The 13,154-nt window shown below is 34.1% G+C and overlaps 1 protein-coding gene across 10 annotated transcripts in view; it reads left to right on the top strand.

Moving 5' to 3' along the window:
• TBL1XR1 (TBL1X/Y related 1) overlaps nt 1-12,944 on the top strand; it is a 188,491-nt gene extending 175,547 nt beyond the window's left edge. For all 10 annotated transcript variants that reach the window (XM_067738078.1, XM_067738084.1, XM_067738081.1 and 7 more), the window contains 4 exons: nt 3,005-3,132; nt 3,725-3,890; nt 7,092-7,193; nt 8,063-12,944. In XM_067738078.1, coding sequence (XP_067594179.1) covers nt 3,005-3,132; nt 3,725-3,890; nt 7,092-7,193; nt 8,063-8,089 — 423 coding nt within the window. In that variant the 3' untranslated portion in view covers nt 8,090-12,944. The remainder of the gene's footprint in view (nt 1-3,004; nt 3,133-3,724; nt 3,891-7,091; nt 7,194-8,062) is intronic.
• The last annotated feature ends 210 nt before the right edge of the window (nt 12,945-13,154 follow it).

Below are 13,154 nucleotides of genomic sequence, written 5' to 3'. Positions count from 1 at the left end.
AATCTTCAAAATTAACGAAGCTTGCACCCTGTGCTTCACCATGTTAACTGTATGAAAAGAATTTATCTTCGACTTTACAGTGCCAGTGACTGCAGACGTGATGACTCTTATAGATAGGATAATCATGAAGGAAAACTGCTTTTCCTCTTCCCATGAACAGACTAAATGTAACCTTGGTAACCTGGTGGTTTTTTTCCTTAAATACCTGCTGTGTTTCTAGTTAGATAGTTTTTTCAAGCCTGGACTCCTTTGTAAACGTTGCTGGTAAAAATGCTTTTCTTCACGCTCTTGTTTGTGAGATTACTTTGCGTGCACATGCATTATGCTTATAAAATGAAAAACTTCTGGAACAGAGTATGGCACATACGAGGAAATGAAAGAAGGCCGGTGGCTATAGAGAGCCTACTGTCAGGGACTGAGTTGCAGCTAGAGAGAGAAGTTTAAATTAGAAAGTATTAGAGAGCTTTTTTTAGTTCTAAGAATAATAAAAGGTCATAGAATTTTAAAGCAGAAGCTAGAAGGATGGATAATGTCTAGTGAAGCCATATTTTGAGAACAAGGAACAGCAGATGAGTGAGAAGATTATCTCCAGCTTGGACAGTGCCTTTGAGTCATGCAAGTGGAGGTGCCAGGTGGGTCTGATGCTCAGAGAACAATTCTAAGCCTGACATAAAAAATTTGGGAATTCTCAATAGGTGGGTGGTCATTCAAAGGCATGGGCATGGACAAAATTGTGTAGGTAGAAATGTACAGAGTAAAAGAAGAGGAAAGCTTAAAGTCTTAAGAAACTCTAGCATTTAGCAGCTCAAGAGGAATGAGACTCCAACAGGAAATTGGAATGACCTCTGGAAACAGTGTGTAAAGAGAAGAGTACTTCAAGGGAGGTGATGGATAGGAGTGGTCAGTGTTATCAGTGCTGTCGAAAGCTCACATGAAGTATCAATATGTTTTGGAAACATACCTTTTGGATTTATTTACATGGAGTTATGTATACCTAGGATACAAAAACATGATGTTATTGCTTCATTATCTCATTAGTTTCATTGCAGAAGTGTGAAGCACAGCTAATTTTTGTTTCTTTGTCGGTACTTGGGTTTGGTGTATGTGTGTTTGTATTTGGCAAGGTTTCCCCCATGTCTTTACTGAATGATTTTGTTAGAAATACTGTTGGTGTAGGTTTCTCTTAATTTTTGCTCAAAAATAATATGAATTATTTTTTAACCTGTATACACAGGCATGTTTTCAACTCTAGAAAGGCGTATTCTCTACTCACCATTTTAACTTTACTGCTTTGTTACTTTTCACGGTTTCTTGTATGTGAATCATTTACAATTTCTGAATGTTATATGGGAAGAATACTTGACATGAGATCTACTCTTAACAGATTTTTAAGTGCACAAAACAAGTGTTATTGTCCTAAGCACAATGCAGTGAGGCAGATCTCTAGAGCTGAGATTTTATGCTTATTAGCAGCCCCTCCCTGTGACCCCACCACCTCTGGCAACCACCATTCTTTTTTTTTTTTTTCCATTAATGTTTTTTTTTCCTTTTTACACCAATAATTTATTTTTTATTTTTGTAACATCTTTATTGGAGTATAATTGCTTTACAATGAATGGTATGTTAGTTTCTGTCCTTTATGGTTTACTATAGGATACTGAATACAGTTTCCTGTGCTATACTATAGGACCTTGCTGTTTATCCCCACCATTCTTTTCTTTGCTTTTATGAGTTGGACTCTTAGATACATCATGTAAATGGAATCATACAACATTCGTCCTTACAATTTATCCATGTTGTCACATATTGCAGGATTTCCCCATATGTTAAGGCTGAATAATACTCCATTGTATATATATGCATTTTCTTCATCCATTCATCCATTGATGGGCACTTAGGATGTTTCCATATCTTGGCTTTTATGAATAATGCTGCAGTGAACAAGGGCATACAGATGCCTCCTCAAGATCCTGATTTCGATTTTTTTTTTTTTGATAAATACCCAGAAGTGGAATTGCTGATCATATATAGTGGTAGTTGTTAAAATTTGGGGGAGCACCTCCATACTATTATTCATAGTGGCTACACCATTTTGCAATCATTTATCAATAGTTTACAAGGTTTCCAATTTCTCCACAACCTTGACAACATTTTTAAAAATTTTAATAGCCATCCTAACAGTTGTGAAGTGGTATCTCATAGTTTTGATTTTCATTTCACTGATGATCAGTGACATTGGACATCTCTTCATACACCACCTATTGGCCATTTGTGTATCTTCTCTGGAGAAATGTCTATTTAAGTCCTTTGTCCATTTCTAAATTGGGTTATTGGGGTTTTTGCTGTTGAGTTGTAGGGTTTCTTTACATATTTTGGAAATTAACTCCTTATTGGATATATGGTTTGCAGTATTTTCTCTCATTCCATGGTTTGCCTTTTTACTTTATTGTTTCCTTTGCTGTGCAGAAACTTTTAAATTGTATGTAGTACTGCTTGCTGCCTTTTTTTTTTTTGCTTTCATTGCCTGTGCTTTGGTGTGAACATGAATCATATATTTATCTGTATGTTGCTTATCTATTTTCTCTTCCTGATTGCAAAATAGTTCCTGATTCTAAATTCTAAGAGGAATTTGTAATGTAGATCTTTTATTTTAAAGGACAGCATAAAAACTAATGCCTTAAACATTGTAGGATCATTAACTGAGGAACTTACTGAATGTTGGAGTTTGTACCATCTGAAGCTATCAAAAGTAATCTTAGAACTACAGTTAATTGAATCCTGAAGCCTCACAATAGTGAATATTTAGAAAGGACTTGAAGCTAATTTGTCATTTTTAAAAGATAAATATTAAATATATTCTACATTTTAATTTATTTGTATGTATTTTCTTGATCTCTATAATTATTGTTCTGGTATACCACTATATTTTGGACTGGCAAGATAACATTATAAAAGTACCCTTTGTATGGAAAAATAATTACATACCTTTTTCCTTTTTGCTTAGATATGGAGTATGAAACAAGACAACTGTGTCCATGATTTACAAGCACATAATAAAGAAATTTATACTATCAAGTGGAGTCCAACAGGGCCAGGGACAAATAATCCAAATGCCAACCTCATGTTAGCAAGGTAACATTTCTGTTTTGCTTTTCCTTTATGAGTCTTTTACAAAGAAAACCTCTTATAAATATGACAGAAAATTAGGAAAAATTCCATGAAATGGGAATGTATCCTATAAGGAATATTTTTTTTAATGGGAACCTTTAGACACAGAGTTTTATTATTATTTCAGGTCATAATGGATATTTGTATCTGTAGATAGCAAATAATTTACTGATAATATCAAATATTGATTAAAACCCAAGTAATTGAGGCATAATGCAATAAAGTTTTTTCAGCATTTAAAAAAAATAAGTTAAAAACATATTTAATGTAGCATTTCAAAACCGTGGGTCAATATAAAGGAGTTATTTAAAGAGAAAAGGAATACAGTGAATTAGCTCATTTATGTTTTCCAGTTTACAGACTTGGAGATGCCCTTAATGAAGCTGTCATGTCTCCGATTAGCTTTGTTTCCAGAACACTTTCTTCCTAACAGCACCGTCTGCTTCTCATGAGGAATTCATGGCTAGCTATTAGGAATGGCTGAATATTGTAGATTGGGGGTGGGGCTGAGAGTATTTCATTACTTATAAAATCTTTTTTTTTTCTCCCTTGTCAGTGCATCCTTTGATTCTACTGTTAGATTATGGGATGTAGACCGAGGAATTTGCATCCATACTCTGACAAAACACCAAGAGCCTGTGTACAGTGTAGCTTTCAGTCCTGATGGCAGGTATCTGGCGAGTGGTTCTTTTGACAAATGTGTGCACATCTGGAACACACAGGTATGTCCAAGTTATTTAAATAGTCAAGTATTCTTATATAAGAATATAAGAAGCATTTGTCTGAACAGAATTTTTTTTTTTTAGTTTTGGTTGTCATTCCTTTTGTGTCATTAATTCAGTTCGTTTTTATATGAGCACTTTTTTGGGGGAATTTACAGCTAAGTAAAGATCGAAACCAGCTGAAGTGAGATTTTCATAATATGGACCAAAATTTAGAGTCTCTGTTTTATTTTTTCCAACAGTTTTGCAGACATGAAATGTGAGAGTTTAAGATGCATTTATTTAGATAAATGATACCATTTCTTTATGTTCTAAAAGAATTGTCTTCAGAGAAGGTATATATGAGCAGTTTAAAAAATGTGTTAAAGGACAAGGTTTTATGATTGAGCACATAATTTACCAGAAACGAACTTAAAACTATGTACCACCTTTTTAGGGACAATGCTACAGAGATCCTTTCTTAAAAATGGAGAAAACAGTTTTGTTGTTTTCATTATTTTAATCTTTTCAGTGTTTTAGTTTTTACATGCCAAATACTTTTTCTTTAATATCAGTCATGTGACTCTCCCTGCCCCACCCCTTGTTCAAAAATCAGATCTTTACTGCTTGTATTATATGCACAATAAGTTATTGTGGGTTATTTCTCTTTGTGTTGCTGATCACCATAGTTGGTCAGCCTATTTTGCATAAATCATCATTTTCCCAAATTATTTTTGATTAAGTTATATATTCAAATGGTCTCCAACACCCTCCCCCCACTATAAAAAGGTATACACTGAGAAGTTTTGCTCCCATTTTTTTCTTGATCCTCTACAGATAACTTTTTTTATCAGTTTCTCTTTCATTCTTCTTGAGGTTTTTTTGTAAATAAAAGCATTATGATTCTTTCATTTTATACTCCCACTGTTTTATTTTTTCATTTATATTATACTCCCTTAGAATTGGTTTTTATATATGGTGTGAGGTATAGTTCTAATTCTGTCTTTCTTTATGGATCACCAGTTTTCTTGGCACTATTTACTGTCCCTTCACTGTTTCAGAATGTCACTTCTTTCATATACTACGTTCTTGTATGTTTTGTTCATAGATTCTCTTGTATTCCATTGATTGATACATTTGTATGTACCTGCATTGTTAGTTTAATTTTAGTGACTGTAACTTTGTTATTCCCCCTCATTAAGTCTTTTTCTTTTTCCTTCAGTAAAGTTTTATAATTTCTTCATAAAGATCTTTTTTACAAAATGTATTCTGAGATGCCTTATGGATTTTATTGTTACTGTGTTTAGCATGTTTTAAAAAATAATATTCCTTTTACTTGTGGTTGCTCATGTTTGGAACATTATGAATTTTGGCATGTTGATGTTGACTCCATCAAACCTGCTGAGCCCTCTCATTGCTTCTAATTACTTACCGGCTTGCAGGATCTTAGTTCCCCGACCAGGGATTGAACCCATGCCCCCTGCAGTGGAAGCACAGAGTCCTAACCACTGGGCCATCAGGGAATTCCCAATCTTTCTGTTTTGCTTGAATAGCAGAGGCTTTATAGATAATCTGCCGGTTGTATACATTTTCCATCACTCATTCACTCCATTTTGAGTAAATTAATTTAAAATAAAATTTGGGTATAGAACTGTAGAGTTCTAAGGGAAGACACTGCTAGACTTCTAAGGGCATTTGAGTAACCATACTGTTTTGTTGTATCACTATTGTGTATCAAAATGTCATTTTACTTGTTTTCTTTTAAGTTTGAAAATAGCAAAATGCATCTTGTGAGCTTTCAGTGCAGGAGAAAGTAATTGTCTTTTTGTCAATATGTACATCTATTTCTTTCATTACTTGGATGATATGTTATCTAAGCATTTGACAGTTAAATTGTTACAGTCTGGTCAGAACACAGGTTTGAGTAGATGCTGAGGATCCTTTGGCTTTTGTTAATGTGATAGCTCTGGCTTGTTGACCATGCTGTCTCGGTTCAATTATAGCCTGATTCAAGCTTAGAAATTGGTAAGTACTATTGAAAGACAGTGTCGGTTTTTAACCCCAAAATTGACAATCCTGTAGATTTTACTCTCTATACAACAGCCTATCTTAGATCTCGTTGGCGCCACTCCATTCTCTTCTAATTAACTGTAGATACTTAAGGCCTCCTGTACTCGTGCTTTTTCATTAATCTCTTAAATTGTGAGAAATTTTAGGTAGGAGGAAAAGAACAGTTGAGACTTCCCATTGTGATCTTCTAGCTTAGTGATTAGCTTAGGGCTGGCTGTCTCAGAAGGTTATGTCTTGGTTCCATGTTGTGTTTAGGTAGTTCTGCTACTTCCAGTTTGAGTTTTTTAGTTCACCATGAAGCTGTGAGATACTTTTCTGGTTTGTCAGGACAGAACACCGGAAGCATATTTTTCATTATTTTTCATTTCTCACAGCAGAACCTCTGACCTTTGCCCTGTTTAATAACTGGTTTCCTAGGAGAATACATTTTTGTACTAAGTTTCAGTTATTGAATGGCAGCTGAATGATTTTGGTTTCCATTGCCGAAGGAATAAAATAATTGAGTTATATTTATGAGTTGGCTAAATTGATGATGAAATTGGTAGTGTTCCTGGTTGTACTTTGTTTTCTTTTAACTTAAAAAATCTTTCAATATGGGCTTCCCTGGTGGCGCAGTGGTTGAGAGTCCGCCTGCCGATGCAGGGGACACGGGTTCGTGCCCCGGTCCGGGAGGATCCCACATGCCGCGGAGCGGCTGGGCCTGTGAGCCATGGCTGCTGAGCCTGCGCGTCCGGAGCCTGTGCTCCGCAATGGGAGAGGCCACAACAGTGAGAGGCCCGCATACCACAAAAAAAAAAAAAAAAATCTTTCAATAATAATGTACATATGCTCTTTTAGCTTCTTTTATAATTCTCCTAGCTTAGGGGCACTTCTAGGGTCAAAGCACTTCTTAGCTAAGAATGGTTATCAATACTGGAGAAGCCGCGCGCGCGTGTGTGTGTGTGTGTGATCGGTTGAGAGCAGGCTAGTGCTGTCTGTTTGTAAAAGGATCATCATTTTACGTTTCTGGTATTTCAGAACTTGTTTATTTTGAAGTTGAAGCTAAATCCTACATTGGATTGCTAGAAATAAAGCCATATAATATTTTTACCTCAGTATTTGAACATATATCATAATATATTATTTTTAAGATTCCACTTCTCATTATTTTAGACAGGTGCTCTAGTTCACAGCTATAGGGGAACAGGTGGAATTTTTGAAGTTTGTTGGAATGCAGCAGGAGACAAGGTTGGAGCCAGTGCATCAGATGGTTCAGTAAGTATATAATGAAGTGTTTCCAAAGGGGGTGTGTGTGTGTGTGTGTGTGTGTAAGAAAGAGAGAAAGCATAGTGAATAAATGTGGCTTGTTGTGGTAGTGACTACAAAAGTGTTCTTTTTAAAAAATAAATTTTATGATATGGGTATTGACCTTTTTTACTGAAGGCTCTATACTTTTTATGTTCATTTCATTCAGATAATGTAAACAGAATTTAGGCTATCTTTGCCAGAAGAGTGCCTTCCTAATCAAGAAATGGACAGTTATTTTTAGTGTAAAACTTCATCACTGAAATTGTGTAGCACTGTGAGAGAGACTTGAATTTTTAATGCCTATTTTTGCCTTCTCTTCCTTGTAGAAGAGTGTTGGTGGCCCAGGGAAGGGGAAGTAGAGGCAGTTGGGTCTGCATTGAGGAATGTGTGATACCAAGAGACTTTCAGGATGAGGTTGGCCATGTATTCACAGAAATACTAGTTATGACTTCTAAAGTTCTGAAAGCCAAGGGAAGATGGAAAGGGGATAGCTATTAGCTGTTTACTGAAGCAATGGCTTAATGTAATCTGTAGTATCTTTCATTAAGATCCAAGAGATAGAAAATGGTCTATTTTGAGTATATTTTTTCTACTTTTTAATTAAGAGAGTAAATCTTCAGCATGTTAGCCATGGTTCTTCCTCTGTAGTATTAACCCATGGTTGTTAACTCCATCTGCTTTCAGCCAATTTATCTGATTTCTGTTGGTGCCCATTGCTATGATTACTTTTGTTTTACCAGTTTCGTAAACTTGGAACTAAGAAATAGATTCCAAACTGTATAAAAATGTACAATGAAATTCTTTACACACTGGTTGATTATTTTAATTTCTTACAGGTTTGTGTATTAGACCTTCGGAAATAGCGCTACTAGTTGGAAGCCATGGACCGACTATGAATGTGTATATAGCCAAAATGACTGTCCCCGACCCAAGTACTGCTATAGTCCCACTTGAACCATGGCCAGTCCACTACAGCCAAATCTAAGAGAAATATATACATACAGTGTATATAAACAAAATTGCACCCTGAAGATGACAGAATTTTGTCACAGCTTGTGAATTCTGTTCACCAAGTGCTGGAATCTAATCTGCTGTGCCCCTAAAATAGCATTTAGAAGTTTTGGATATGAAAAACAGAAGAGAGAAAAAAATAAGCGTTATAAAAGCAGCCCATACATGTACGAGTTTTTGGATACTAATGACAGCCTTGTTTCTCCCCTTTGAATCAGCAGACACCATGGATTATATTCTTTTTTCCCTTCAGTAGTTTAGCAGTTTGTATGTACAGAGAAAATGGACTTACAAAAACTTGCAGCAGTAGTTTGTTCTTGCTTTTAAACTTTGTTTTTGGTTTAGTTTATGGATGCATGAAGTAAGGGAGTGAATCAGTTTCTTGTTTATATTTTTTTCACCTTTTAAACAAAAAATTCTTAAAAATATTTTAATGCATTCTTTTGAAGAGATAGATGTTTGGTACATTTATGGCTCCCAGAGCATATATTCGATTGGTGCATGTTGTAGAAGGGGGAATTGGAAATTAAATGGAACTATATGACTTTGGTCATGTCAATCTGTAAGACACATCAGTAAAAGGGTATTATGCTCTGTTTTTTGTTTTTGCTTTTGCTTTGTGTTTTTGTTGTGAGGTTTTTTTTTTTTTCTCTTTGTTTTTTTTGTTTTGTTTTTTGGTGATGTGGCTTAAATGCAATAGTTTCTTTTTTGGGACATATTTCTGCCAATTAAAGACTAGAAGGGCACAAAAAATTTTTTAATACCATAGAGAAGATGCATAAAAAAAAATCTTCTGATGTCTTGTAGCCATAACTAAATTATGGTTAAAATGTGCACTATTGTGAAAAGGAGCAAAGTAGGTTTGAGGTTTTTTTGTTGTTTGTTTATTTGTTTCTTTTGCTTTGTTTTTTAAGAGATTAAAATGTTTCTGGATAAGGATTAGCTTCTCAAAGTGTCCATCATTCTGTGTAGAAGCTTAAATATGTAATGTAACCAAACTCCAGTATTAAAAATCTCTCATGTTATTTTTCTTTTTACAAAGCAAGATAACAACATATAACACTGCCATTACATGGCAAAATGTTTGCTACCTTAGTTTAAAAACAATCTTTAAAACAAAAGACTTGCTTCAAGGTGTTTTCACATAGCGGTGGTTCAAAATTTTTTAAAAAGGTATAATTGCACTAACCTCCCTGCTGCTCTAATTCTGCATTTGTGGTACTTGTGACTACATTTTTTCAAATAATAGATAGATTTAAGCTGCTATGTTTCGTTTTTTCAGTAATCACTACTATATCATGTCTTTTACTCTGTTTATAATATCACGTATTTTCTTAAAGGTATAGGTATCAGATCAAAAACCTCCTGTGCTCATGCAACTAAAAGTTAAACTATACAGAATCTACAAATGATAGCATGGGGCTATGTTTATATGTGTGATTAACAGGGTTTGTCATGATTAATGTAATAATCCAGAAGTGTCGATTTTGAAGAGAATAGTTGTCAAATTTATGTCTCAAAGATTTTAATTAAGGAATATCATTTATTATCAAGCTTGGCAAATTTATAACACTGTCACTAATTATTTTGAAGCTTTTACTGCTAAAATTTTAACCTATGTTTTAAGTTTAAGTAGAAACTGATTTAACCCAAGTAATGCAGCTTTGATTTTCAGCATTTGTTGTTTTGCTATTTTTACAAAACAGCATTGATTGAAGCAAGTCTTGGTTTTACTAAGGTAGGATAGCATTTGCTATTGGTAAAGAGAATAAATACACTTAATTTCACAATACATTGTTTTATGTGTACCCCAGTTGTTGTTAGTGGGGACTATGATACTGTAATAATATTTTTTAAAATTTACATCCAGAGAGGCAGTCATTCATGATGGTTTTGTGCCAGCTGTTTTTAGGGTTTTCGATCACATTATAGATATTTAGAACTATTACCCTGTGACTTACGTAGGAAACCTAATACGCTGAGTATCTGGCACTTGAAATCCTGCTTTTATTGCTGGAGGTCCACATCTGTGGTTGACCTCTGTTGTTGTTTTAAAAAAGTAAATAAAATTTTAAAAATCTGTGCAATAATTTTTAAATGTGCTCCCAGGAATAGACACAAATGTTTTGAGTATGTTTAAGCTGCATTTTCCTTTAGCGATGCATTTGTCAATTGCACTGAATTTAAATCTGAAAGTCAGAGGTGATTATTGATAGTACTTTTTGTATTTTGATATGGACAGTTTATTCATTTGCATACAGTTATTGACTTTTTTTCCCCAGCTGATTAAAAGATAGTCATGAAGTTCTGCAGTATAGCTGCCAAAATAGACAGCTACATGTTTATGGTGTTGTCATCTTCTCTGTTTTTTGGGGGGTTTTTTTGTTGTTGTTTTTTTATCTTTAGCTATTTTACTTAAGCATAATAGCCACAATAGGACATATAAAAGATTATAAATACAGAGCTTTATTATCCTGAAGTCTTGGGTCTTTTAAGTATAAACTATCAGAAAGGTATCCATTTTGTAGGCTTGGGTTCTTTGTGAGCATACAGTTATTTCTTTTTGCTGCTGTTCTCACCATCATCATTGCCTGCTGATGTGCCACGATGCTGCTCCAGTAGACATAAATAAGATTGCCTCTAATTTGAGCAGTAACATGATTATAAGAGACCAAGTTTCACAGCCTGTAAAGTTCTATTTTTGAGGTTCTTGCTTATTTTTCCTTCCTTTTTTTTTTTCTCTCTAAGAACTTATCTGAAGATCTACTGATTCCAGTAGATTTTCTGTGGTATTCATTATATATCATTGTTGTATAGGCTACTGTAAGAAACTTATAAGGAAAAATAGAAAGGAAAACTTGAATGAATAGAATACTCATTGATTAAAATAGAATAAGGAAAGAGCAGCTGTCACTCTTAAACATCGTAAAGGAATATCTTTTTTCTTCTCCATGTAGGAAATCCCCTAAGTTCTTAATATTTGTTCCATTCCCAATTTCCTGTCATTGATCAGGTACCATCATTGACTTTCAAGTGACTTTTAGAAGTGGTTAACTTTTAATTTCCTAATAGGTCTTAGAGTGTATTGAATTCTGTTTTAATTAGTTATTCTCTAGGTAAGTATGTTTTAGGATTAAACACCTTTTACAGATACTGAAAGTGCCTCCTTTTGTGGTGTAAAAAACAAATTATGGTGCAAAAAGTAATCATTAGATTGAATTACATGAAGGTTTTTTGCTTTTTGACATATAAAAATGTCAAGAGAAAGGCCAAAGATTTGTACTTTTTCACTTAACTTATAAAGCACTCCTTTTTTCCTTAAACTTATTTCTGTCAAATTAGATTTAATGAGAGAGTACTATTTTTAAGGAGCTATCTGTTTATGTAGAATGATTTTGTTAAGAGTAATGTAAACTATTATTGAGTAGAGGCCTGAAGAGGAGTATGCATTTTTGCTGTTTAAAGGACTCACAAGTGACCATTCTTATGTCAGCAAAAATGTTAAGTTTTACTAGATAAGTAGAAAAAATAAATCTCAAATGCAGTGCTATTTACTCTTTTCAAACAGTTTTCATTTTCTTAAGCACATTGTACATTTCTATAGAACCCGCATTTATTCTCACATGCTAAGGACGGTACTTGCATTTGGTGAATTACTGTTGACAGTTTCCACAGAAATCCTATTTCAGTGGACCAACATTGTGGCATGGCAGCAAATGCCAACATTTTGGGGAATAGCAGCAAATCTACAAGAGACCCTGGTTGGTTTTTTGTTTGTTTGTTTGTTTGTTTTCTTCTGAATCAGCAGGGACGGAAGGGGAGTTAGGGAAGTTATGAATTACTCCTTCCTGTAATAGCTCTGACGTGTCACGTTCAATATCAGTTTTTTTTTTAAAAAACGTGATTCTAACTAAATGTAGAAGAGAGAGCAAAAAAAAAAAAGAGAAAGTGTTCACTTTTTTAATACACTGATTTAGAAATTTGATGTCTTATATCAGTAGTTCTGAAGTATTAATAGCATTCTTTATTTCCGCCTTTACGTTGACAGTGTTGAAGCAGGGTGAATAACTAGGGCATATTTTTTTTTCTAGTAAGCTGTTTCATGATGTTTTCTTTGGAGTTTCTGGATAAGTTGAAGAAAACATTCTGCATGTTGTATCTAGTCTAATGTACTTTTCCATCTCATTAAAAACAAAAACAGACAGACTGCATTCTGTAGCTCTGTAATCCCTAAATACAGAAGTAATTTTCTTCTTTCCTGACTTTGACATTGTAGCTATAATGTTCTAATTTTGATTTTTACAAATCCTTTGGGTCTAATTCTGTGAGCCTACTTATAGCACTGGATTAAAATGTCTGCATCATTTCTTTAGTTATCCAGTTAACTTTAAAACTGTTGTACAAGTGTAAACCAGCCCATGACAGTTTTTTGTACATGTTAAAGAACTTTATTGTTCAGTTTTCATGATTATTGTGTAAGGAAGACTGATATAGATGTTCTATGCTGTCCTGGACCATGTTAATTACACTTATGATGTATTTTGGTTCCACATCACAATGATTTGTCCCCAATGACCCTTTTCTCCTTTCTAGGCACATTTTTTGTTGTTGTTGTTGTTGCAGTTTCCCTTTGCATTGTATTGCTTTGACAACTGTAATTTGAATCAGATCTGAAAGAGGTCCAGAATAAAATATATTTTGATATTATGTTGGCTGTGTACATATATAAAACCTTTGATATCTATGTAGTTTGTATAGACTATTTACTAGTCAAGTAAAGGGAGAGGGATGCTATTTCTTGTTTACAATTCCTTGTTTACATTTTATTGCAATTACTCCTCCAGTGTTCTTTTGTAGAATAAACTTTTTTGCTCTGACTTAGCCTTCATAACATATAGCATGTCTATTCTCCCATAC

The sequence above is a fragment of the Pseudorca crassidens genome, chromosome 5 (assembly GCF_039906515.1).
Source record: "Pseudorca crassidens isolate mPseCra1 chromosome 5, mPseCra1.hap1, whole genome shotgun sequence".
NCBI lineage: Eukaryota > Metazoa > Chordata > Mammalia > Artiodactyla > Delphinidae > Pseudorca > Pseudorca crassidens.
The sequence above is the reverse complement of the archived record's forward strand: the minus strand, read 5'-3'. Positions and strand labels throughout refer to the sequence as shown.